General features: G+C 43.1%; 1 protein-coding gene and 1 pseudogene across 1 annotated transcript in view; both read right to left on the reverse strand.

Annotated features, from left to right (window-relative positions):
• Positions 1 to 2,145: 2,145 nt before the first annotated feature.
• ZFYVE26 (zinc finger FYVE-type containing 26) overlaps positions 2,146 to 26,650 on the reverse strand; it is a 63,791-nt gene continuing 39,286 nt past the window's right edge. The window contains exons 28-42 of the mRNA XM_026008455.2: positions 26,169 to 26,332; positions 25,008 to 25,144; positions 23,068 to 23,099; positions 22,258 to 22,394; positions 20,843 to 21,063; positions 17,446 to 17,593; positions 16,977 to 17,186; positions 16,262 to 16,480; positions 11,717 to 11,914; positions 10,571 to 10,770; positions 9,610 to 9,751; positions 9,256 to 9,315; positions 7,671 to 7,853; positions 7,040 to 7,084; positions 2,146 to 4,194 (exon numbers count right to left, since the gene is read on the reverse strand). Of these exons, the coding sequence (XP_025864240.2) occupies positions 3,991 to 4,194; positions 7,040 to 7,084; positions 7,671 to 7,853; positions 9,256 to 9,315; positions 9,610 to 9,751; positions 10,571 to 10,770; positions 11,717 to 11,914; positions 16,262 to 16,480; positions 16,977 to 17,186; positions 17,446 to 17,593; positions 20,843 to 21,063; positions 22,258 to 22,394; positions 23,068 to 23,099; positions 25,008 to 25,144; positions 26,169 to 26,332 (2,300 nt within the window). The 3' untranslated portion in view covers positions 2,146 to 3,990. The remainder of the gene's footprint in view (positions 4,195 to 7,039; positions 7,085 to 7,670; positions 7,854 to 9,255; positions 9,316 to 9,609; positions 9,752 to 10,570; positions 10,771 to 11,716; positions 11,915 to 16,261; positions 16,481 to 16,976; positions 17,187 to 17,445; positions 17,594 to 20,842; positions 21,064 to 22,257; positions 22,395 to 23,067; positions 23,100 to 25,007; positions 25,145 to 26,168; positions 26,333 to 26,650) is intronic.
• LOC140599442 (large ribosomal subunit protein eL21-like) lies at positions 19,978 to 20,703 on the reverse strand (annotated as a pseudogene).

Here is a 26,650-nt window from a genome sequence, read left to right on the forward strand (position 1 = left end):
TAAGAGATGCATTCAATGTATTCTATGGTCACTTCCAGCTCTAAAATAACAACAGCATTTCTTTGTAGGTGCTATCTCATGCAGATGACATACCATTTTAGTAATTTACTTCATAAAAAGCAGGAGCCAAATTTCTATCTTTAAATTCCTGTCTTCATTAAATTTAGATTTTTCTAACTGGAAAGGCAGGATGATAACAAAATTTGGCTTCTAACTGGATATATGCTTGATGCATGGTAGGTACCTGAGTGTTTGAATGAGGGGCAATACAGACAAACCCTGATGTTTCTAACTCAGGCAGCATGCGTAACAGTAATACAAATCACTGAAGGAGGAAGATCAGGTTTGTGGGTGTAATAAGATGTGTTCCATTTTGGACTTGCTAATATTTTTATAATATTAGCCATGTGGTTAGTCATGGTACAGGTAGTCATGTGGGTGACTTCCAGGAAACAATCAAAAGGCAGGTTTGATGTGGACAGGAATTAAGAGGGGAAAACTTTGGTTTAGAACTCAGCAAACCAAGATGAACGCTGAAATTATGGGATTTGTATGGGACAGTGAAGTGTCAAGAGAGAATGGATAGAATCTTATTAAGAATTTTGTCTTTTAGGGGGGATGAAGAGGAAGTATAGCCAGATAAGTAAATAATTTTTGAGGAAATGGGACTTAAAATGAGCCTGAAGAAAGGGTTTTGACAATGGTAGACTGAAGGGTGGGGTAGAGAACAAGAGGTTGTGAAGGAAGGGTTCCAAGCAGAAATAACACAAAGAAACAGGGAGCAGAAAGCACTCCACTGAGGAAAGCCATTCAATAACCAAGATGTGGAATGAATTTGTTGTAGAGGAACTGGAAGTTTTATGGATAGGCAAGTCAACACTATTACTGTGGAAGAGAGGATGCTGACCAAGAAAAGGCCATAACCTGTGGGTTAAGGAACTACTGATATTTGGTTGCTTTGGTATAAAGAGGGTCTAGGAGCATCTGACCTACTTTAAGCTTCAGCCAAAGATATCTGGTAACTTTGGAGTGTCTCAGGTTTCTAAACATAGTCTACAGTCCCCTATCCTAGTGTTAGATTGGGTTTTCTAATTATCTGTGTTGTGATACATCTTTGTGTCATGTTCATACCAGGATTTACAAGTCTACTTTCATCAATAATTTTGTGTTTGTTTCTGGACTTTTTTTTTTTTTTTTTTGAACAAGAAATTAGAGGAGGTCATATTTCTGGGGAAAGGAGATAATGGCAGCAATGCTACAGTCCATGGCTCAAATATTATACTGCAAATACATGCTCTAAGAGAGTGACAAGAAAACAATTTAAGCTAAGTTTGAATTCTACTTTCCCCAAAGATCCTATACTTGGTTTTGAAGATTTACAATTTGGTTGATATTAAAAAGAATATGGAATTTTAAAAATGATGAGCAGCTTAAAAAAAGTGTTCAGACTACTATTTTTCATTTATCAGACTGGTAAAGAGCTACAAAGTTTGATGGCAAGGGTATGGGAAAGCAGGCTCTGTCCTACACTGCTAGTGGAAGAGTTAATTGCTATGATCTCTTAGGAAGGCAACTGGCAATATTTGTCAAATGCACATATCCTCTGACCCAGGGGCATTCTAGACAAGATAATTCACTGCAGCATAACTTGTGGTGGTGAAAGATAGCAATGACGTAAAATATCTAAGAGACTGGCTAAAAATTATGGCATATCTTTCACCATGGAATATTTTAATTACTGCTTTTGGCTTATGCAATAAAATAGCTCTGGAACTAAACACTAGAAATCGGTAGCATTGGTGGCCTCTGAGAGGGCACTGGATTGAGGGGACAGGGAAGGGAGGACTTTTCACTTACTTTTTATACTTGATGAGTGTATAATCTACTTCTACCTACAAACCCAACTGAAGCAAAAAAGTTTTCTGGTGATAGAGAGTACACTAATAGTTATGAACACATAAGAAACTTGAAATAAATCCTAACCAAAGAGTTATTATTAGTTATGATGGGAATCTTTCAAGAAAGTTCAAGAATTGAAGGCCATCTGAGCTCCCCCAACCATGGTTTCTCTTCAAACAGAAGACAAGGCAAAAAGGAAGAGAAGGGTAAGAACAAGATATCACAAAAAAGTCATGAAGCCAAAAACCTGGTAGGACAGACACTTTATTGTGGCTTGCTTGTAGTAAACCCTTCAACACGTATTTTTTTTTTTTTTCCTGGAGACCACGGTGTGATGCTCAAAGGCCTTTAGCCTCATCTTATGTCAGCCTAGTCAATGGTTACCTATTTTACAGTTCAACTGGTTAGAAGAAAAAGAAAAATATGGTCATAACATCCCAAATTAAAGAGCTGCAAGATCTGCAACCCATTCATATAAAGTGCTTATGTTCAGTGCAAAGAGGGCAGGCAGACTCAGAAAGACAAGCAGATGCCAGGGAATGACATGCCTGGAAGACAGATGATTCTATGATCCAGAGAAGGAAAACCACTTCACTTGCTAAACTTCCCCCCAGGAGAGATCTGAAAATTCCTTTGCAGTCTTTCTTCTCTCTACAGGACCAAAGCTCTGAATCTGACAGATGCCCCTACTAGTTGCTTTTTTACTATCAAAAAACCTCATTCAGAAAGAAATCCATAGGGTCTAAGCACCAGACTTTGGCTTCCAGTTCCTCTTTGTCTCAGCAACAAATGTGAGGTCAAGAGACTGAGCTCCAGCTGGTGGGAGGCTCAGAGTTGCAGAGCTTTCCTTAGGGCCCTCATTTGCAAATCCAAGTCACTGAGTATGACAGACCCTTTTAAAATCATATCTGGTGTGGGAACACAAGCCAGTGCCCAATTTTTGCCTGGTTTTCTATCAACTGTGAGGGACCTATTCATCGTCTCCTTTTTCTTCTTCTTCTTCTTTTTTTTTTTTTCTGATTCTTATCCACAGGCCCAACTGTTGACTCCCTCTGTGAAGACAAATACGTGTACTGCCTCAATGATCCTGGGCCACTTCATCTTCATCTTGTGGTCCTGCTGAGACTGTGAAGAAGCAGGAGAGAAGTGGTTTCCTAACCATTTAAAAGGGGCACACATAGGACTGTCACTCAAATAGGCAGTCTGGCCATTTTAGTCTTAGGATCTTGGCTACCGGTTTTCTCCCCACTCTCAAACAGAGAGCCACATTCTTTCTTTGTGGCAGTGATATCCACAGAAGCCAGCTCTGTGCTTGTCAGCAACCTCCCTGCATTCTTGTTTGGAGAGGTTCATCTTCCTCTCCCTGATGGATGGATGTAATGGTGTCCCGCCTGCTGGTCAGCAGGGGCTCTGGCCCCTCACTGTTTGCATCCACAGCTTTCAGATGCCAGCACCTGAGGATCCTTCTATTCAGGCTACCTTCCAAAGACTCCTGGTAACACCTTGTGCTTGTGACAGGACATACGTGGATGACTTTTATTCCATGGGTAGCACTTGCCCCAAGGCCATCTCTGAATTTTGGGAGGGGAAGGAAGAAAAAAGAGGCAATCCTTTTGGTGCTGCTCTAGAATTCTCTGTGAAACTTTTCTAGTTATGAGGAACTACTGAGCATCTCCACACGGAAGGAACTGTGTATAAATAGGATGACCCGGGTTAAGAACCAAAACGCAGGGAAGGTTTTCAGACGGGTAGAAGTCTAAAGTAAAGTGTCTCTTTTTGGTGGGGGAGAGTTTTGCTTGTTCAGAAATGCTTAGACGTAAACATGAGTGCACAGGAGTGTGCACACACACACACACACACTCACTCTGAGGTAGAAAGAACTGGCCATCTCCAGACAAACACAGATTCCACAATTTTACAGAAACATGGCACTTGCGTGGCGTGAAAGGTCCTATCTTTGCCCAAGATGGCAAGTAGGGTCCAATCCAGCTCTTTCCGACCAGGGGCAGAGCCAAGGAAGTCCCAGTGCACAGGAGGAAAGAGGTAGAGATCATCTCTGTCTCTCCACAGTATTCAGGCCCCACTGCCCAGTCACTTCCTGGAGCCTGAGCCGTGGGTACCTCGGGTGTGGCTTGTTAGAAGCCACTGGGCACAGATGTCTTGCACTACGGCATCCCCGCTGCTCTTGGCAGCCTGCTGCACCTGCTGAACCAGGACCGTGGCCCGTGAGTGCTCTTGCTTCACGGCAATCAGGTAGGCAGAACGCAGCTTGCAACACGTCAGGTAGGCCTGAACCTGGCAATCGGGTATAAGAGATAGCCAAAAAGAAATCATCACGGGTGATGAAGCAACAAACAGAGCTGTGTCAGGGTTCACCAGATGAAAGATCAGTTCTCATTTACCAAATTAATGATTGGGTTCTTGTCTTTCATTACATTGTAGCAACTGAAATATTCTGGACATTAAGCCATTACACTGTGTTATTTTATAATTATTACAGATAATCTAAGAATTTCAAAAAGAAAGCAGGCAGGTGGGCAGAGTCTAGCCTCTGTCTATTCCTTCTGAGGGCTTCCTCTTTACTATCCTGGGCTCCCCAGCTTCTGCCTAGCTTCAGAGTCAACTTTGTTCCTGAGTTTAAGAGTTGAAGAGTCATGAGTTTAAGATTTTGTAGTTGTCTGGGTGGTTATTTGATTGATGTCTCTTCCCTTGACTAGATTTTAAGCTCCATGAGGACAGGGATACTGTTTGCTTTTTCTACTTCTTGTACTTGTGGTACCTAGCGCATGGCTTAGTATGTGTTAGGTATTCAATAAATATGCATTAAGTGACTGAATGAATGGATGAATCATCATATCTCTATCTCTCTCTTACAATGGGCACACAGATTCTTGTTCCTTCACTATTTTTCTGTTTTACCTTGCTGTATTTAATCTTGTAATTGGAAATTCAGGGATGGACATGCATACACACAATTAGAAAAGATCCAATTTAAGGTCTAATCCCACGCTGACTTGACTTGTGCTGTTTGGATCAGAGGTGTCTCACTTTTGGGTTTGAGGGGTGTCTCTTTCCCACTCTGGAGGCCCTCCATCTCACTAACCCCTGGCTTAGTGGAGACTATAACCCCTGCCTTCCCTAGCCCTGATCTCACCAGCACATCCTTGGTTTGCCAGTGTTGTAGGCCAGTTAACAGCAAGGCCCTCATGAGCTGCCTCAAGAGTTTCCACCAGCAACTGCCTTTCTGCTGTGACAGTCCCTTCTGGTGGTTTAGAAGGAACTCTTCTCTCTTCATGTTTCAATCTTTGATCTTTTTTTTGTCTCGGTCCTTGGAGTCTTTCTATCCTAAGCTCAACTACAGATAATCTTCTAAAGCTAGAAGATGTTGGATATTCTCTAAGCTTACTAAGTCATCAAGTCCTGCTGTCTGGATATCTACCTGCTGCCCCAGGACGCTTCCTCTCACCCAGGCCTTCAGCTCTACTTAACATGCATGTACGTTAAACATAATATCACAAGTTGGCAGCCAAAATTCCTGCCTAGAGGAGAGAGCATTTTGTCACAAAGTCTGCAATAGGAACTGAGTAAGGCTGATTTTTGGCAAGACCTTGTGGCCTGAGATCACTTAAGTAGTGCATGAAAACAGCTGCTGAGAGAAAAAGACCTGTAAAAGTAAGAACAACTGTCAAGATTTTAATGTATGTTTTTTTGAGAGACATGGCATGGCCTGTCTTGCAGTGGGGGAGGCTCACTGAGCCTTGTCCTGCAGCCTTGGAGAAGGACCACAGTGTGGGATACAGGGAACTGGGGTGTCTGGCTTGGCTGCTGGATCCTCATTATGATTCTGAGAAAGTAATTCTCTACAATTCACAATATCAAAATTCCATCCTTGGGATCCCTGGGTGGCGCAGCGGTTTGGCGCCTGCCTTTGGCCCAGGGAGTGATCCTGGAGACCCGGGATCGAATCCCACATCAGGCTCCCGGTGCATGGAGCCTGCTTCTCCCTCTGCTTCTCCCTCTGCCATGTCTCTGCCTCTCTCTCTCTCTCTCTCTCTGTGACTATCATAAATAAATAAAAATTTAAAAAAAATTAAAACAGGGATCCCTGGGTGGCGCAGCGGTTTGGCGCCTGCCTTTGGCCCAGGGCGCGATCCTGGAGACCCGGGATCGAATCCCACGTTGGGCTCCCGGTGCATGGAGCCTGCTTCTCCCTCTGCCTGTGTCTCTGCCTCTCTCTCTATCTCTCTGTGACTATCATAAATAAATAAAAAAAAAAATTAAAAAAAAAAAAATTAAAACAAAACAAAACAAAACAAAACAACAACAACAAAAAAAACCAAAATTCCATCCTTTCCATAGGAGGTCATCTGGATGCTGCATGCATAAACAAAGAAATGTTCAGAACATGTTCTCCCTAATTCCTTGAATGAAGAAGGCCAGGCAAATTCAGTCTGGGTATCAGCAATACTACCACGGGGAGCAGCTCTGTGGTTGTGTAAGAAGCCCTGTGCCTGACATTAGTTTTCTTCACCAGGGACTGAGCTGCCAAATTTTCCCACTGCTAGTGGCCAGGGCAGTCTGGCTTGGTTTTCCTTTGCCACTGCTGGCCTATGGCTAGGCCCAAATAGGAGCAGCTGGGAGGATGTCTATTCTGGCTGGCACTCCCTGCAGAAGCACTGATTTCCTACTCAATAGGAAGAGTTCACTGACCTCAGGGAAGCAGCCTGCTCTGGAGAATGAGACACAGATGGGTATCTGTTGCTCAAGGGCTAGGTGCGATTTTATCCTTCCTGTACAGGGTATCCTTCCCCTCCAGGATAAAGAAATGCCTACCCACTCTGAGAACCTCATTCAGTCAGTTAACCTGAAGACAGAAATGAAGGATTTCCTAGGGGTCTCTGAGAAAGCTCTGCATGGAAAGTGGACATAAAGAAGTGGGAAAGCAAGGACTCATGAAGTCAGTGTTTGTGTGTGCTCCATCTATTTTCTCTCTGCACCCCCACCCTCCACCTCTGAATAACAAAGAAGCTGAGATACAGGTTGAATGGAACCGTTGTGGGGACCAAGGGATAAAGGTGAAAAGGGAAGCCGGAGCTGCTGCTCATGAACATCACCAGGGTTTGGGGACAGTTCTGCTCACCTTGTTGTCATCACTGTGTATCGCCTGGATCAGACCCTCCAGCTCCTGTGCAGAACAGAAGCATTGGTTGTGAGAGGAGGAAGAGTCCCCAGCATGGGAGCTGAGGCCCAATGTGGCTTCAGCTTGCATGTTCTGACTTTTTAACTCAACTTCTGCTATAAGAGCATCAAGGGAAATCTAATGATAACACTACACCTGGGAGTTTGAGGAAAAAGAACAGCTCCTGAGAGGACTGTCCTTGGCCTTCACAAGTGGATATGGCTCTGTTTACCTCATAAAGAAGCCACGGGGGACAATTTCATAGGCAACATGCTCAAAGGCCATCTGCACACCCACCCTGACCTCCTCTACCTCACAGGGAGAAGTTCAGATTGGTCTGTCCACAGGTACAGATGTTAGACAATGGATATTGAGGGACACCCTCCGGATATAGAGGTTATGACCATAAATTTTCCTTCCAGGGAAGAGTTGATTAAGGTGAGACCAATATTACAGAGGAGTCAGAAAGATGAAGGGATCTTGCAGAGTGTCAGTACATTATGAGTATATCACAGGGAACAGGAAAACCAAGAGGGGGATGTGAAGACAATGAAACAGATGGAGGAGCCAAGAGGTAAAGAAGTGAGCATACCTGGGGTGGAATTCTCTTGAATGCTTCCAAGCAGTTGAGAAGGATGGTGTCCCCATCACTTTTGGCTGCCATGCCTGACTCACTGACACACTTGAGCAATTGCTGGATTTCACTGTATTTCTCCCTCTCCACCAACTGCCGGGCAGCTCTGCAGTAGGTGGCAGCAGCATCCAGCTGGAAGTCCTAGAAGAGAACACAGGATAATGGGTTTAGGGGAGCAGGGGACATCAGCAGTAGGAAGGAAGGCAACACTTAAAAAAATCCCCACTATGCTTGGCGTAGATAAGCCATATTGGTTGTAGTCATAGTAGAAAACATTCATATAACAAACAAAAACAAGCAAAAAGTTCCTTTTGGAATTAGGCATTTTAGGAAGCGACCAAAACAATCGTAACCTTGGTATCTAAAATAGTATGTCTCATTCACTGTTGTGTCACTTTCCGAAAATATTTTTAATCAAATTCTCAAGGCTAGTTCATTCCTTTTTTCATGAGCCACCTTTGTCTTAGGAAAGGGATGGTGAGGGTTGGTATTGGCTGCTGCGGACTCTTGGTTCTCTATCAGCAGATGCCTTAGTATTTGGAAACAAACCAATTCACCAAAAGACTGATTTGCTAAAAACTACCAGTTTAAGAAACTACCACTTTAAACTCGATCTATGATAATCCTTGACAGAGTCTGAGAGGAGCTGTGGCTCTGCCTGTCCACCAGGGCAGCTTGGGTGTGGAGAGCTTTTTCCAACACTGGAATAGGTGGAAAAGAAAGGAATTAGTCCGGTCATTCATGAAGCCATTGATCCTCAAGACACATACAATGTATTCAGACCCCACCTGCCCAGAGTGATGGTTCTTAGGGTATCTATGTGGAACGGTCTAGTGGTGGGGGGAAGGGGGCAGTGGTCTGGAGAAACTTTAAATCTTGTGGTGCCCTGCTCCACACTCTGCTCCAGTGTTCTTTTTTTTTGTTTGTTTTTTTTTTAAAGATTTTATTTATTTATTCATGAGAGACACAGAGAGAGAGGCAGAGACATTGGCAGAGGGAGAAGCAGGCTCCCTGCAAGGAGCCTGATGCGGGACTAAACCACTGATCCTGGGATCATGCCAAGAGCCAAAGGCAGACGTTCAACCACTGAGCCACCCTGGCGTCCCACACCGGTGTCCTCTTGCCACAGGCAACACAAGGTACTCCTTGAGCCAGCTCTTAGGCAGATGGATGGAGGGGCAGCCCATTCTGCCAGTGGCCCTTCCTGTTGCACAGGACCCCCCCCCCCCCCCCACTCATCCCCTGCCACATCCTTCAGCCATGCTCCCCTCAGAGGGAAACAGCTGTGGGAGCTGTCCTAGACCTGGTTTCAGGTATTTATTTGATAGCTTTTGATGAACTTGTCATCGGTTACTTGGCTTTTGGCAAAGTGTCCCAGAATCCTGAATCTGACACAGTCTGTAAATAGCCACCCTGACTTCTTTAGTTTGTATACATAAATCTGCTACCCTTGGGATAAAGGTTTTCTGAAGGATAGTCTCTCACGGAACTGCACTCAGGTCCTGACTGCCCTCAGCATAATCCTGAGTGACTCATGTCATACCTGCAGAACACGGAATGCAATTCCAAAACCATCTTCCACATTCTTCCCTCCTAGCATGACCTGAAAAGGAGAGTAAAATGTGCTTAAAGAAGCAATAATTATGGAGTAGCCCTTCTATCAAGGAAGAGAGCCCCCTTTATTCAACAAATATTTGTTGAGACTCGACTAAGTACCAGGCACTGGGGATACAAGAGTAATCAAAATGGACTCGATCTCCAGCCTCTTTTGGCTCACATTCTAGTGGGAAGGCAGCTTTCAAATGAACAACTGAAATACTAGCTAGATGATTACAATTATGATAAGCTTCTGAAAGATAAGAGCAGTCCATCAGAGGTCTAAAACATTTGTATGTACCTTGCAGGCAACATCCATTTTCATGTGGTTATTTCCAAAGAGAGTGGGCAGAGGCAAGGTGGTGATTTGAGAGGTCCCAGCACTTTCGCACCGATGTAAGAACCTGGTCACTTCCATCTGCAGCTGAAGTGTGTTCATGTGCCTATGGGGACGAGAGATGAGCAATCTAGCTTCCTGAGGCACTTCAGGAGTGATTAGGGCCATGAGAAATCATGTTAAGATGGCATGGGAAAAGGCAAAAGAAATGATATGGAGGGAGAAGCGATCCAAAATACCCTCTGAGAAGTTACAACAAGACGAAAAGGGTGATCTGGTACCCTGTACAGAGGTGCCTCAGTGGGGTTATAGCTGCTCTGTGGAACTGGATGAAAAGTCTGGTCCCTGAATCAGTATTTACAAAGCACCTAGGTGCTGCAGATAACAACAGAGGTCAAGAGGGACATGAACCCTGCCCTCACAGGGTTCATAGGCTAGAGGACAGATGAATAATGAATGAACGCATAAAATATTTAGTGACTGAGCCTATGGAGGCAATAAAGGCGAGGTGCAGCATTTACTTTAAATGTCGTATTGTAAGCAAAGAGTGAAAGGACGAACCAGCATGAAGACTGAGAGAAGGGAAGGGCCTGGTGTGTGGAGGAGCCCAAGGAGGCCAGTGTGACTGCTGCTCGGCAAGGGAGAAGGGAGGAGTATGAGAGGAAGATGGAGACAGGGACAGGCCAACAATCTCTCAGGATCTCTTTTTCCTGCCTACTGGAAGGGGTCTGATCTCAATATTTCCCCTGCTCTCTTCTCTGCAAGCTCCTTTGTAGGCTCTCCAGACTTGTACTGGCCACTGTTGCTCCCTTTAGATGTGTTCTCTTTCAAGGGTTCAGGAATGGACAAGCGCAGCTTCACCATCAATAGACACTCTATTCCAGCCCTTCTGCCCACCCTAACTGTTTCCTGAGCCTCGGGCTACCTTGACACATCAGCGGCAGTCATCTTTTTTTGGAAGAAGGTGGTTTTCTTCCTTCTGGTACCGCGGGAGGTATCTTGGAGGTAGATCTTCAAGTGGTCCTTGGCCTTAAGCAGCCATGAGAGCTTTTCTCCCAGTTCTGTGTAAGTCTTTGCTTTGTGACTGAAGAATCGGATACAGGTCATGGCGGCCCGGACTTGGTCCTAGAAGAGGAAAATGAATGTTCAGGTCAAATGAGTTCAGGGATATTGGAGGGTATGGGTGTGAGGAGGATTCTGACCTGATTTCCACCATGAAGCTGTGTTGCAACTGCAACACAACATTCACTCCCATCACTAGCTGCGCAACTCTTCTGTGTTAGTTACTCTTAAGCCCAAGGGATCCTAAAGCAAGCCAACTGGCTGAACTCCTGGGAAGGACTTTATTCCACCACAGAGTGTCTCTCATGAATAAATAAATAAAAATTTTTAAAAAATGTTAAAAAATCGGGAGCCCTGGTGGCTCAGCGGTTTAGCACTGCCTTCGGACCAGGGCCTGATCCTGGAGACCCAGGATCGAGTCCCACATCAGGCTTCCTGCATGGAGCCTGCTTCTCCCTCTGCCTGTGTCTCTGCCTCGCTCTCTCTCTGCGTCTTTCATGAATAAATAAATAAAAATCTAAAAAAAAAAAAAAAAAATGTTATTCCACCACAGAAGAGATCTTCAAAAAGGATACTTCTGATTCTCCATTCAGCTCGGCTTCACTCTCACTTTGGTTCAATTTTTCTGTAATTTAGGGTTTGCAATCCTTGGATAGACTGGGGGAAACTTATTTCCTCTCCCTTCATATATTTTCTCTAAAAACATTTCTCCATCATTCCTTATGAATTCTGCATTTATGCTTCTTGCTCATCTTGAAATCGCCACAGATCTTTTTTTCATCTTCCTTGAATTCTGAAGAATGTCATTACAGACAAGGTTAAGGTTTGCCTCTTTAGGATGAGGATGGAAATCCTATTATTATTCAACAATGCTAGAGAGCCACATGGATTTGTTCTAGGGTTGGTCAAATAGTGAGGCCAAATGACAGTCTTGTTCCCTCATCCTATACAGTCTCCCTGTATGGCAAGGCGTCATCAACAGAAGTAGAGGGCGAGAAGGGGCTATTACCTTCATAAACTGCTGCAGTTCGTATAGAATGTGGTAGTAGTTCTTCTTCTGTAAATGTTGGCAGGCAGCTATCAAGTACTTTCCCCAGCTCTCTAAGGTTGGATCAATGGATTCTAGTAAGTTCTCCAAAGTATGTAGCTTCCCACTTTTATAGCTTGGCTGGAAAATGCCTTCTATGAAGACTTCTGGAGGACTCTCCTGGAACAGGGCAAGGCAAAAAGTCAAGTCTTGAGCCTGGTTCTGGCACTGTCTGGGACCCACCCTGGATTTCCTTCCACTCATACACCTTTGGCTTTCTTCTATAGTGGTGCTTCTTCTTACATGTCACAGATAACTTTGAGAATCCCACTCTAGTGACTGCTCCACTTCTCTCCTTCCCTGAGTAGAAAAGCTCCTTGACAAAGTTATCTACACTCCCTGTCTCTAATTTCTCTCCTGTGCTTGTCTCTTAAACACATTCTTATCTAGCTTTTGTACCCACCACTCCACTGAAAGTGCCCTGTAAGTCACCAATGACCTCTAATTGTTAAATCTAAAATCTCTGTCTTGTTTTCCATCTGAACTATCAATTGCTTTTATTTATTTTTTTTTTTTTTAAATTTTTATTTATTTATGATAGGCACACAGTGAGAGAGAGAGAGAGGCAGAGACACAGGCAGAGGGAGAAGCAGGCTCCATGCACCGGGAGCCCGACGTGGGATTCGATCCCGGGTCTCCAGGATCGCGCCCTGGGCCAAAGGCAAGCGCCAAACCACTGCGCCACCCAGGGATCCCTCAATTGCTTTTAATACAGCTGATGGTTTCCTCCTCCTTGGAAAATTTTTCTTTATTTGGCTTCTATAACACCAGCCTCTCCAAGTTTTCTTTCTACTTTTCCAGCTATTCCTTCTCAACCTTTGCTGATTCCTCCTAATTTCCTCAGGGCTTAGGAGGAACCTGTTCTCTTTCCTTTCTATACTCACTCTTCTGGTGATTTCATAAAATCTCATGGCTTTAAATCTATTTGCTGATTATATCTAGATCCCGATATCCAGCCTGTACATTCCTCCTGAACTCCAGAAGTAGATATCCAACTTATATCCAATTGCCTACTCAAAATGTCCTCTTGGATGTCTAGTACACTTAATATACCCAAAACTACATGCCTGGTTGTTTCTGCCAAATCCGTTTTTGATAGTCTTCCCCTTCTCAGATGGCAATTTTGTTTTTCTAGTTGTTCAGGTCAAAAACCTAGTAAAATCTGTTGCTCCTGCCTCAGCACCCAATGTCACATGCATTAGCAATTCTACTGGCTCTACCATCAAAATACACACAGAATCTGCATCTACCCAGCCACTTCTCACTACCTCAATGTACCACTGTGACCAAGTCATCATAACCATTACCCACTTGCCTGGATATTTGCTATAGCCTCTTCCCTTGTCTACTACCTTCTGCTCCTGTCTCTTTTCTCTAATGCTAACCAATCAACCTGAGTGATTTTGGTAAAACCTAAGTCACATCATGTTATTCCTCTGCTCAAAATCTTCCAATGGTTTTCCTCACTCAACACAAAGCCCAAGCCCTCATAATGTCTACAAGGCCTATATGATCCTCATATGATTGGGCCTATTACCTTTCTGACCTTATTTACTCCTACGCTTTTCCCAGCCCACTTTGTTCAAGCCACGTTGGCCCTTGCACTTGCTACTCCCTCAGCCTGGACTATGCTTCCTCTGTAACCTTTCTTTTCTTTTCTTTTCTTTTTTAATAGAAATTTGGAGCAAGTCTCCCCACTACAAATTGTAGGGATTTATTTATTTATTTATTTATTTATTTATTTATTTATTTTTAAATTCATGAGAGACATAGAGAGAGGCAGAGACATAGAGGAGAAGTAGGCTCCTCACAGGGAGCCCGATGTGGGACTCGATCCTAGGACCCCGGGATTATGACCTGAGCCAAAGGCAGATGCTCAACCGCTGAGCCACCGAGCCATAATCTGTATGGCTCACTCTCCACCTCCTTTAGTCCTTTACTGTCTGTCATCTTCCCTGGGCATCTTTTCTAAAACTGCCCAATTCATTCCTGCCCTCTACTCTGCTTTTTCTTCTTACTTATCTATAATTCTGGATTTTATTTACCTTGCTTATTGTCTGCCTCCCTACTATAATGTAAGTTTTATGAGGGTAGATATTTTTGTCTATTTTTTTTCACAGTGCCCAGAATATTCTTTGGCTATTTAATAAGTATTTCTTGGATGAATAAGTGATAAACATTATGGACCAACTCCTTGGAAGATGCACACGCATACTAATCTCCTCCCTTCTGAAGCTCATTCATGGTTCAGAGACCCTGTGTCATAAACCTGCATTCCACAGTCACAGAAAAAAAATAATAATCTGGGCATTTAGACTATAGGCTATGAATAACTAATGGAGGGTAAAGAATGGCCATAAACTCATGTTAGTATAACCATGTTGGCCTTGTAGCACTGGGTACAAGCTGTTTAGAACTGGAGTAGTTCTCAGCTTTGACAATATCCTTTGTGGGTGAGGATTCCTTTCCCAATTCTGGCTGTTTCTAACTCAGAAACCTAGACCTAATTGAAAAGTTTTAGAATAAACTTTAAAAGGCAGGGGAATCAGTTCCATAGGAAAGGTGGAGTTTCTCAGAAGAGCTATACATTAAGAACTTCCATTTCATCTATTTACCTACTTGCTCCTTCATTTATACCTGGCACTAGGTCAGGCATCTGAAGACATACAGAAATAATATATAAGCTTTCTTGGTCCAGAAAGGATGACACAGTTGTAAACGAACAGCTGCAAGGCAGTGGGATAAATGCAATAACAGAGCTGTATTCTAGGTACAGCGGTGGTATATAGAAGAGCTGACTAATGTAGCTTGTGCATTCTATGAATGCTCAACAGAGAGGGTCTGAAAGGATAAACAGGAGTTTTCAAAGAAAACAGAGGGACAGGGTATTCTAGATTAGGGGGAACAGCACATGCAGATTCATGGAGGTAACAAAGTACAAGGTACGATCAAGAAAATTTAAATAGTATGATGTCTGGAATGTAGGGCATATATAGGGCTTGTGGTGAAAATAAACTGGAGAAATAAGGGGGCCTGATCTTGGTGGGTCCTATATGCATGCTAAGGAATCTGGACTTCCTCTTGTGGCCATGGGATCTTCTGAGGGTCTTTCAGAGAGGGGAATAACATGAACTATGAATAACATAAAGCATGTATTATGTTTTAGAAAGCTTAGTCTGGGGCAGCCTGGCAGGTAAAGGGGTGAAAAAAGGCAGGGAATGAGGCTAGCAACAGAACACCTTCCAGGCTCTAGCCATTCAATTGTCGTTTTCACAATATGTTTTCTATTGTTCCCTACCTGCTTGAGAATTAAGATACTTCAGTTCAAGGGTAACTATGATTATAGAAGATAAAAATAAGGCTTCTTTCCTCGCTCTGACAAATGGAAAGCAGGGTAATGCTGTTGTCAGCTTATACCAAGATAAGTAAGTAAGCTGCTTAACTCTCTGGTCAACAGAAGAAACAGAACTGGTTGATTTCCACTCTCAAATTGTGCTTGGGGGAAACTGTTTTACCCCCAAACTTATTTGGAAACAGAGGAAAAGGAAAAAAATTAGCAGTTAAACTCTAAATAATATAACTCTTACTTTATTTTTGAAACCTTGTTAGTAGCTACCCTATAGGGATACGGTTATCATGACTGAACAGCTGACTTCACTTGAAGCAATCCTAGAAGATATGTACCTTTGTAAACTTTCATTGGCTGCCATTTTGAGTCAGGGTGGCCTACTGAAATTAAAAGTATTGAACTCCTTTAATTTAAATTAAGTTAAATTTAATTAAATTTCCTGAACTTTGGTATAGATTAGCAAGTTTCTCAGAAAGTGTTTGTGGACCGTTCCGATAAAAGTGAATGCCAAAGGGTCACGGTGAAAGAGAGTCCTGATTTTGCTTAATAATGGCTCCAAAGAATTAATGCACTTTAGTGGTGCCTTTGCCTCCAGTGGGAAGAGAACAGAGGATATCAGAAGGAAAAAAGGAGAGATACTCTCCTTCTCTTAGATTTTGGGGCCCAAATATAGGATCATGTATTACCTGGCCCTTGTGACAACTCTGAGTGGACTAGCAGCTGTATCAGCAGTGGGACATGGTCCCAGGGCAGGTGAGAGGTGTGTGGAAACAGAGCAGTACAGCAATTTGTTCAAGGTCACACCACTCATACCAACCACCTCTTCCAGAGACCATGCTCTCAACTATTATTTCATTCTGCTGTATGTTTTGACAAAAGGGATGAAGTTTGTCATCGCCAATTAGTAGGGCAATCTGGACTCAGGTTAAGACTTGTTGCATGCATATCAAATCATAATTTAGGTGACAGAATTTTCCATTTTGACCTGACTCTGCCAGAGATCTCATAGCTCAACACTGGGTTAAGTTTCAGGGGGTTACTGCCTCCAGTTAAAGCTGAGTGGGCCGACCTAGGTGGGCAAAGTGGGCACCGCTCTTTGAGAAGGAGGTGTGTCCCACCTTGTTGAGGAGGTGGAGCAAGGCTTCCCGCAGGCAGCTATGCCTCATGTAGAAGCTGATGATGGCTAGATTGGTGCTATAGTTATGCAGGTAGAAGAGGCATTCTTGGTAGTAGGTGTTGTTCATGATCTTCCCTTCAGGAATCACCTCCAGAGAGAGGCTCTGGGTCCGCAGGGTAGCTTCCAGTTCTTTCAAGGTAGCAAAATAATCATCATCTTGCTGACAAGAAAAAAGAGTGCAAAGAAAAATAAAACCCAGTAAATTCTCAGCAGCCTCTGAGAATACCATTTTCAAAGAATATTTAGGAATGTGGAAGTAGGCTTACAATACTGTTTTAAAGACAGAAAAACAGGCAGGACACAACATTCTCAATATTATAATATTGTGTAACACCAATTTCATTCAAAAGCATAAGACAGAAAATTCACCAAAGTCTAAACATTACTTAAGTCATTTTTATCATTAAAAAAATATTTCTCTGTAGTTTGCTTTTTCTTTTTTGATTGACTCTGTATTACTTACCTAATCATACACAGTTACTTATCTAATTATGTATAATGGAAAGAACAAAATCTAAGTCTGGCAGCTCTGAGCCAGGACAGCTCTGAGTGAGGACTAAAACTATAAGCTGAGTGGAAGCTGATCCTTTTCTCCAGGTCATTACTGCTCCTGGGCCTTCCTCCCTGAACTGACCCTCCCCCTGCTGTGTTCTTACCAAGGATAAGAGTGGCCTCACTGTGGACTCCAAGTACTCAACCACATCCTGTACCAGTCTTGAGCCATGACTTAGCTGATTGAGGTCAAAAGGAGGCTTCAGACAGCGACTGAACTTCTCTCGTGCAGCAGTGAGGTTTCCAGCTTTGAGGCAGGCCATGCCCCAAGCATGCCATGCTCCAGTGGGATCGAGGCCAGTCTTTGTGGAGATCTGGAAGAAAAATTGCTCCTTTTAGTGAGACGTACCTAAATCCAGGCCAAAAGTCCCAAAGACCTATTCTTTCCCATTGTTGCCAGTTGTCTTCCTTTCCCATCACCCCACCTGCCATTATTGCCAACTGGTGAACTTGTCATGCCCTAGATACTCCCCAATGGCCATGGACAACTGAGAGATGACAATACCTGTGTGCAAGGTTAGAAAAAGGCAACTCATTACAGTTGCATAGAAGTAAGCTTTGTCTTTGTCTCACCTCAACACCCAGTTGGTAGTACTCAGCTTCCAAAAGCTGGTTCCTTAGCCTGGTTACTGCAGCCGGCTGCAGGATCTGATCCAGAGGTGGCACGTGGCGATAGGAAGCAGCAACTAAGATATTCAGCACATCCACCTTGCTGATGTAGCTACAGGGAGGAAACGGGCAAGGCAATGAGGCTCCACAGAGTCTTAGTAAAAATAGTTGTTGCTTAAAAGTTTTCTATTTCAATTCCAATGTGGAATGTGAAAATGAGAATTGAGAGGTACATAAACACAGAGAAGGCTCTGGAGTTAGACTGAGTCTCAACTCTGTCACTTAGTAGCTTTATGACCTTGGGCAAGTTAGTTAACTCTTCTCTGCCTTGATTTACTCATCTGTAAAATGAATATACAGAGAATTTTAAGGATAAAATGAAATAGTTTGAGTAAAAGGGCTTAGGATTGAGTCTAGATTTTTGTAAGTACTCATTAAATATTAGTTATTAATACTCAAAGTAGGGATACTCACAAATTACCCACTTGCTTTTTGGTTCTTTAGAAACCTGTATGCTTGGGAGAAAGCACAGAGACTATATCCATGACCTGCACTTCTAGTCAGTCTAGAGGTCACATCATTACCATTCCCTGCAGGTGCTGCTGGGCAATCACTTAGATTCTAGTCTCCTGGACTTGACATCATCTCCCTGCACTAAGGATGGGCCCTTGCTACAGTCCACTAGCATTGCCACCTTTGATCTTAGTCTTGACACCTGGTGACTGCAAAAACCTCACAGCAATAGAGAGCCTAGAGAACTGGGTCATTTTGTCTAGTGCTGCTTGAAACAGTCCCACACTCAAAGTTCTTGAATATAATTGTACGTAATACAATTACAATATATACTACACAGTAAATAAATTATGCAGTGTATGTTATATACAGTTGTATATAATTCTAGCAAAAAACAAAAAAAACAAAAAAAACAACAACCTGTGGATCCTGACTTATCCACCAATTTCCCTGGAAAGGGATTCAGTATATCAGTCATTCTCAACCTAATGGGAACAGGGTAGGAGAGAGTATATTGTATAAAATCAAATTCGGTATCACAATGTATTTTACATTTTTAATAGGTTATATGAGCTTTCTTTTTAAACATTTATTTATTTAAATGTCTATGGGAAGGAAGTATGGATTAAAAAAATACTCTGCAAATCAGGAGTTCTAAACACATGAGAGATGAATTCACTCCCATTAGCAAACCTGCACAAAGGAAGTCATCTTCTAGAATGGGTGTGTCTGAATCTAGAATGGGGAAAAAAGAATGTGTAATTTGAAACCACTGCTGTACACTGTCAAGAGAAGTCCAAAGAATCTGGGGAGGAGAATCCTACCGGAGTAAGCACTTTCTTCATTTCTATTGTCCGCAGCCTGAAGTGGATATTTCCTCTATTTATATTAGGCTTTGAAGAAAGTAAAGGACTTGTTAAATTTGTTTTGTCCCCAAACTGAATACTTTTTTCTTTAATAAGATTTTATTTCATCTACATTACTGATATTTGAGATATATTTAGGTATCTTTTTATTTTTGCTCTAAATTCTACTTTTTCTATATGGAGTGTGTTTTGTTCCTTGTCCCTCTTCTCCTCCATTTCTGGTAAACTGATAGATTCTTGGTTCTTTTCATGGTTATTTAGAAAACTTAACGTACACTCACTTCTTCATTCACTAACTTGAAAAATGATGTATAATCTGTTGTCTCTTCACTTAAAAGAGGGAGATTAATTGCTTTATACTTCCTTCTACTTTCTGTGTCACCTCCCTCCTCAATCTTCCGGTTTTGTTACTAAAAAGAGTAAAACTAGCATTTTTGGTGTAGAAATACTCTTAGCCCTTTACAGGGATACACTCAGTTTATCTTACTAAGTGTCCTATGAGATAAGTATTACTAACATCCCCAATTTACAGAGGAGGAAACTGTGGCCCATGCCAGTCAACAGACTTGTCCAAGGTTATAGAGCTAGGAAGTAGTGCAGATGAGGTTCATTGTGCTTGCTCTGCTGTCTTGGGAGTTTGCAGGCAAATACTTCAAACAAGTGCCTGAGGCACTTATACTTCAAAGAAAATTATGCTCGCTGCTCCCAAATCTGGCTAGGACTGAGTGCTGAGAACACATCACATGAGTCACACATCTGGGTGGATAAGCTGGGAACGGGGAGTTTCAATTGTCAAGTTAATGAATGGAGGCAGAGCAGGTTGTACAGGAATCTGGGGCCTAATCATACCTTTTCCATAGATACTTATACTTTATGACTCAGATTCCTACCTGTGACACAGGGATAGACCAGCCCCTAGTACACTTTATAGATCTGTTACCCAGAACTTCTGAGGCCACAGTCTGGATTTGGTGAAGACTGGGATAGAGTCCCGGCCAAGGTTAAGCATTGGACACTTAGGGAGGACACATTTTCCTTAAAAGCTAGAAAGTTCCATAGAGCTGAAACGTGTTCCCCTAAAAATATATACATATATTTTTTTAAGAGAAACACTTTTACAATCCTGAGGTCTTTTATTTTCTTTACATTTATCATGCCATGAATTCATAGGGAATGGGTTCCAGCAGTTCAGGCTCCTTTCCATTGGTTCTCAAAAAGTGTGCTTCTCTGGGTGGGGCAGGCTGGCGCTTCAGTTGGACCGAGTACCTTTCTCTTTGGCTTCCTTCTTTTTCTGACTATTTTCCTTCACATGCTCCAGGAAGCTATCTCTGTTCTTTGGGTGTTTAATATGCTCAATGTGGACATTAATTCTCTTGGCAAGAATCTTGCCCTTAACTTGTTTGTTTACAACAATGCCAACAGCATGCTGAGTAACATTGTAGACTCTTCCAGTTTTGCCATGGTAACATTTGTGGGGCATTCCTTTTTGAACAGTGCCCATTCCCTTGATGTCCACAATATCACCTTTCTTATAGATTCACATGTATGTGGCCAAAGGAACAACTCCATGTTTTCTAAAAGGCCTAGAGAACATATAGCGGGTACCCCTCCTCTTTCCCTTCGTGTTGGTAATTTTGGCTAATTACGGAAAGATGGCGGCTCCGGCCGAAAGGCCCCTAAAAAGATTTTAATTATAAATTAACCAAAGTCTTTACTTTCTTTCTGACTGGGTAGAGCTAGAGGCTACACTGCTTTGAGGATATGCCCAGGGAAAGAGAAGGACACAGGCTGTCAAGGTAGGGTGAGGATGACCACTTGTGATCTGGTAGCAGCATTTCACCATCGTCAAACTGAGGTGCAAAACATACTCAGTGCATCTTCTGAGAGAGGATGGTGAGGTTGAGAAGTCATAAGGGGGCCAGAAAAAGCAACCAGACAGAACTGCTAACCATGTAAAAGAACAGAGACTCATTCCCATTTACCTGTCACAAAGAGCAAGGTCCTGGCTCCGGCCGGCCTTGACGAACATCATCTTGGCGCTGAAGAGCAGCTGCTTCATGATGTCTGTGAGCAGCCCTGCATCCACCTCTGGGTTGGTGAGGCCCTGGGACAGCCTGCAGCAGTGCTCAATCAGCTGGTGGCCACAGGCAATGCTGTCCCGGTGCAGGTTCAGGATGGCAATGCACAAGGAGGCACTGGGTGACTGGCCAGAGTGGAAGAGGAGGGAAGCAGTGAGCTTGGGGACCAAAGCATGCTTCTAATGCATTTGGGTGGCAAGAATTATTCTTCTATTCCACCAGGCTTGAAATACACTGCAGGAGGGAGCCAAACTTCCACAGCAAAGCAGGAGTGGAACTAAACACATTTCAGATATTCTAATGGTCCTGCTAGATCATTGGACTATGACAGTTGCCTTGCTGGAGAAGTCTCTGCTTTAAGCCTGGACATACTGCTGCTGAGTTCATATTCCAAAGCACACTTCCAAACCTTTCAAGTACACTTTTCCTACTGCAGGATTCAAGGCTCTAACCATAAATCACCCATTTCAATCCTACCTTTTACTGCCTCTCTATGAACACTCTATGTTCCTTCACATTAAGCCATTTCCAGTCCCCTAATCATGCCCTGAATAGTGACATTGTGCCTTTACTCAGATGTTCTAGTTTTGTACTCTTTGTCCTTCCCCTATCCTCATTCTCCTTGCCTTCCCCAGATTTCTGCTTGTCACACACCTACATTCTTCTAAGGATCATCTTAAATGCTAGTTTTTCCATGAAGCCTTTCCTTTTTTAAATTTTGTTTTTATTTTTTATTTCTCTTTCTTTAGAGAGGGGGTAGAGGGAGGGGCAAGGAGAAAGGGAGAGAATCTTCAGCAGGCTCCAACAGAGAGCTCTATCTCACTACTCTGAGGTCATGACCTGAGCCAAAACCAAGAGTCAGATGCTTAACTGACTGAGCCATCTAGGTGCCCCCCTGAAGCCCTTTCCAACCTGCTCTCATATATTTCCAAGATGCTCTTCATCTTCTGTCTCATTTGGTTTACTTGTCTTAGCTCCCATGTGAAGGCCAGGCTGTATTCACCTATCTCTGCATTTCTTTTTTTTTTAAAAGATTTTATTGATTTATTCGTGAGACACACACACACACACACACACACACACAGAGAGAGAGAGAGAGACAGAGAGAGAGAGAGAGAGGCAGAGACACGGCAGAGGGAGAAGCAGGCTCCATGCAGGGAGCCCAATGCGGGAATTGATCCCGGGTCTCCAGGATCACACTCTGGGCTGAAGGCGGCACTAAACTGCTGAGCCACCCAGCTTGCCCTATCTCTGCATTTCTTGCCATAATTACACATTGTAAAGAAACTCAAATGACCAACAAGTTTTATTGCTATTACCTGCTCATAGTAAAATTCACTCCGCACCAGCTCATTTTCCTCCTCATTCAAATCCAAAATCCATTCCACCTCAGCTGCTTTGGGGACTCTCACCACGCCTGAGTATGGAGGACTTTCACTCTTGGGGCTGTCTGGTGCTGAGGAGAGAAGTGTCGTTCAAGTGTCATTCTCTAACCAGCAGTCCACCGTAGCCCCAGCCCGAAAACTGGCGTGAGCTATATGCACTATCTGAGGGCCTCTGTCTCTTCTTGGACCCTTTTATTTCCTTTAGGAGATCTCATTGTGTACCTCAAACTTTCTTCCCCAGGGAAGATCTCAGATGATGGTTACAGCATCAGACAACCCCACTGCTTCACACAAGAAACTCTGAAATGTACAGCCTTTTCAAATGGAGGGCTGAGTCACTGGGTATCCTAAAAACTAACCTCTGTGGGAGGATATGAACCAAACTATTAATAGTGATTGCCAAGGGGGAAGGAGGGAGCATTTGGAGGTAGGATGGAGGTGAAAGGGAATCTAAGAGGAAAAAAAGAAACCACCTACTCAAAGTTAGGGACCAAATTCTCTGGTTGCTGGCTTTCTGAATGCTGGAAGCTAATGAGCCAGTATGGTAGCTTAATAGGATGGTAAACTTTAAGAGAAATAGCATGATAGAAATGACAAGAATGTTCTTTTCTTCTTGACCAACCAGTTGGACTGAGTTGCAACTGATACTTTTAATAAAGGTATCAGTTGCAGCTGAAACACAAAGGAAGACTCCAAGACTTGAGCATATAAATGAAGACACACAGGAATGTGATTCAGCCTTACCTTCTGGTTGTCCTGGATTCTCCTCTGGCACACTGGAAACAGAGAAAGAAAAAAGAAATGCTTGATCCCTTCTCCTCTTTGTTTTGAAGCTGGGATAGTGCATTGACATTTACACGGTTACCCAAGTAAGATGTACCAGGGAACCAATCAAACTCTTCCTGTCACTCACCTGTCAAGCTAATCACTGACCATTTTCTGTCCACCTCTTTAAATGTCCCCATCTTTCTCTCCATCCCTGCCTCAGAGAGGACTCATCACTTATTGCTAGAGCCTTTATAATGGCTTCCCAATTGGTGTCCTAGACTCTGTCAACCTACTCCTTACTTTGTAGCTACAGCAAGTTTTAAAAAAATGCAAATCTGGTCCTGTTATGCTTCTGCTTAAAATTCTTCCATAGCTTCTCAGGGTAAAAGTATTCCACATTTGCAGTTTCAGCAAAGACCTTATGACCTAGCCTAGTTATCTCTTGAGAGCACTGCACTCATGACCTGTGCTCAACTCATAAAAGTCCTCCCCACTCTGTCACTGGCTCTGGTCAACTTCAGTTGGCACCACCAAACACTAAGTCCTGATGCCACAAGTTGGAGGTCAAGTCTAGTGTCTACACAAGAAGCCAGCTGGTCAACCCCAGATCATGCTGCCAAAGAGCAAGCTCCAAGCCTTTGGGCCCAAGTCCTCCTCACTCAACTGTCAGTTTTCTAAGTTTAATGTATGCTAGCTAGAACCTCAGTCTATCAGCTACCTACTCATACTTCCTCAAAGGACCCACATATTCTCCTGCCCCTACTTTCGCAGTTGTTAATTCTACTTCTGGGCATGCACTGTTTTGGCTTCTTTTCCTAAGTTCTTATACTCTAAGGCTTAGACTAGGTGCCACCCCTCTAAGACACCTTCTGACCATCAGGCTAAGCTGGGTGTCTCTACCACTGCACTCATCTAATGACTTTGTGGTCTGTTACCTGTTTTCCCACTAAAATCGAGGCTCCTTGAGGAAAGGATTATTGCTGAGTAATTGTTGAATGAAAGAATCCCAATCAATACTAACTATTCATTTCCAATCTCAGCAATATGGTATATGGATATTTCTTCTGTTTCCTATCCCAAGAGAGGCAAGTGGTAGGTCAGGGTCACAGAAACTACAATATAAGAATGGCATGTCTTCCTTCCTAGGAGATCAGTAATCATCATGGTAAATAATGACAAAAAATATTCATATTAAAACAAATTTAATAATGCTATTGAGCTACTGAGCAGAATATAAAATCAATTTGTTCGTAGCAAAACATGAAGAATTCAAAGTAATTTGCTTTTGAGGAGTTGCTTTAGCTCATATTCCCAGATGGCCTATGAGCCTTGGTCTCACCCTCCTTTGCTGCTAGAGGTAGTGAGAAAAATTGAGCAACACTAAGCCAGCAAACAGCCTTAATCTGTCTTGCCAGAGGTATAAACAGTTTCTGAAATTTGTTTCTAGGTAAACTGTGTGTAGGAAGGTGTGGGGGCTCTTGTAGTTGTGGATAACAAGCCAGGATGACTAGCTGGATTAAAACTGATGCAAATGATGCTGGAACAGTCAGTGGATGTGAACACATCCCTTTGAGGCCAGCTAAGATGGATGGAAGCAGGAGCAGCAGGAAAACTGGTGAGGTTGTTGGCAACCTAAGATTAATGGCCTCAGTCGGGAACCAAGTGTCCTGATCTCAGAGACAACATCATAGAAGAGCCTTAAGCTCTGTTTCCTCTCTTAGAAGTTTCTCTAATCTAGGTCAAACATTTCGCTATAGAGTTTATGGCATTTCAGTATGAATGTTAAATTAGAACTTGCTGTAATTGTTCCAGACTTGAGATGCTCTCCACAATAAGACACCAAGACCCCCTGACCTTGGGGGAGGGTGGGTGTGCAGAGGTCCACGGAAGTAGTGGCCCCAGTGTAGGACACTCACTCTTTATTGTAGTAACTATAGCACTGGTCACACACACGAGTAGGGCTCTCTCTGCAGCCTTCTACCACCATTTTCTTCGTGGAGCAAGCACTGCACACTAGCCGGCCACAACGGCGACAATGGTGACGCCTGTTGAACTGAGTATTATTGGGAAGAGAACGAAGAGGGAGGAAGAGAAGGTGAGATTGCAGGACCTGTGAGTATACCTGTCAACCCACTTATCTTTGGTATTAGCCACCTGCAACTTACTAAGAACACCAGGTGTTTGGGCTTCTACTGAGAAAGAATACCAAGCCCATACCTTTAAGAAGCTGCATTTAAAGGTATGTCTTAGATAGTGGGCAAAGTCCAATGGGCAGTTTTGCAATAGTTCCTGACAAGTTTTACCTGTCTGTGGAGGCAATGTGTGAAGACACAGCAAAAACAGTAGGGAAGAACTGACTTACTCAGCCAATGCTCATCACATGTTTTCATGGCATTGATGATGATGAACAGAAAAAGATGCTTTCACTAGTACTGCCTCATTTCACTGGAAGAGGCTTACATGTTATACCTCCTTCATAGATGAGGGAATGAGACACACAGAAATCAAATCATTGTTGTTCTTGTCAGCCTTGAGCTAATATGCCAGTCAGTACAGTGGTAAGTGTACTTTGGTCATCATAGTTGGTCCTTATAGCCCCATGGGCCAAAAAAATGTATCATCCCTAACTTACAAGTGAGCATTTGAGACTGAAAAAGTCATACTGCTAGAAAGAGGCAGATCTAGGATTAGAACCTAGGTCCTATCTCCAGAGACAGTACATACAACCACTACCAGGCCACCTGTCTTATGGTGAAAGAGGAGCTAGACACAAGATCTCCTTGTGTTAGTGATAGTGACTCCTTCTGTTATACCACTCTGCCTCTGTTTAGTCATTTCATGAGAATGGCAAAGATTTTAGAATTTAAAGTTACCTGAAGGTATCTACCACCTGTCTGAATACAGAAAATACACCTTATCAGGTCAAAATTAAACCCAAAGTCTTAGATTTGGTAGTTCTTCTGAAAGTACCAATATTCTCTTGGGGATAGCAGGATAGACTATAAACTCTAGGCTCATGAATTGGTGGTTTCCTTTCACATCCTCTGCAGGCAAAGCTGGAGACCAACACTGCTTACCATGGTGAAACGCTCCCTGCAGCAGACCATGCAGATGCTTGCACTCTCATCAGGCACCCATTGATGCCTGCCAGGGGGTGTTGCTGGGGGGACAAACTCCAGTGGAGTCTGACTTTCTGGGAAGCTCCTCTCCCTTGGACTGGGGGAATGTACAGTGGAGACACCTGGGAGTCAAAGCCAAAGTCAGAGTAAAAGGTGATCAATAGTCCAGCTAATAAATGAAGGAATGAGAAAAATCAGAATTTCACCATGTGTCAAACACCTACTGAAATAACATATCCAGCATAATGGTCATTGATGGCTGACTGAATTATAAAAAGAGAGACACCTGGACACTGTGTGTGTGTCTCCTGATGGAAGGCACACAAGCACCTATCAAATATACTTACCAAAAAATATTAAACCTGAATCAAACAAGCTTCTAGATCTATCAGTGTAGTGGAAATACAGAGGACTGAGACCAAGACTAGAGGGTGGCAATC

This window comes from Vulpes vulpes, chromosome 6 (assembly GCF_048418805.1).
Source record: "Vulpes vulpes isolate BD-2025 chromosome 6, VulVul3, whole genome shotgun sequence".
NCBI classification, from domain to species: Eukaryota; Metazoa; Chordata; class Mammalia; order Carnivora; family Canidae; genus Vulpes; species Vulpes vulpes.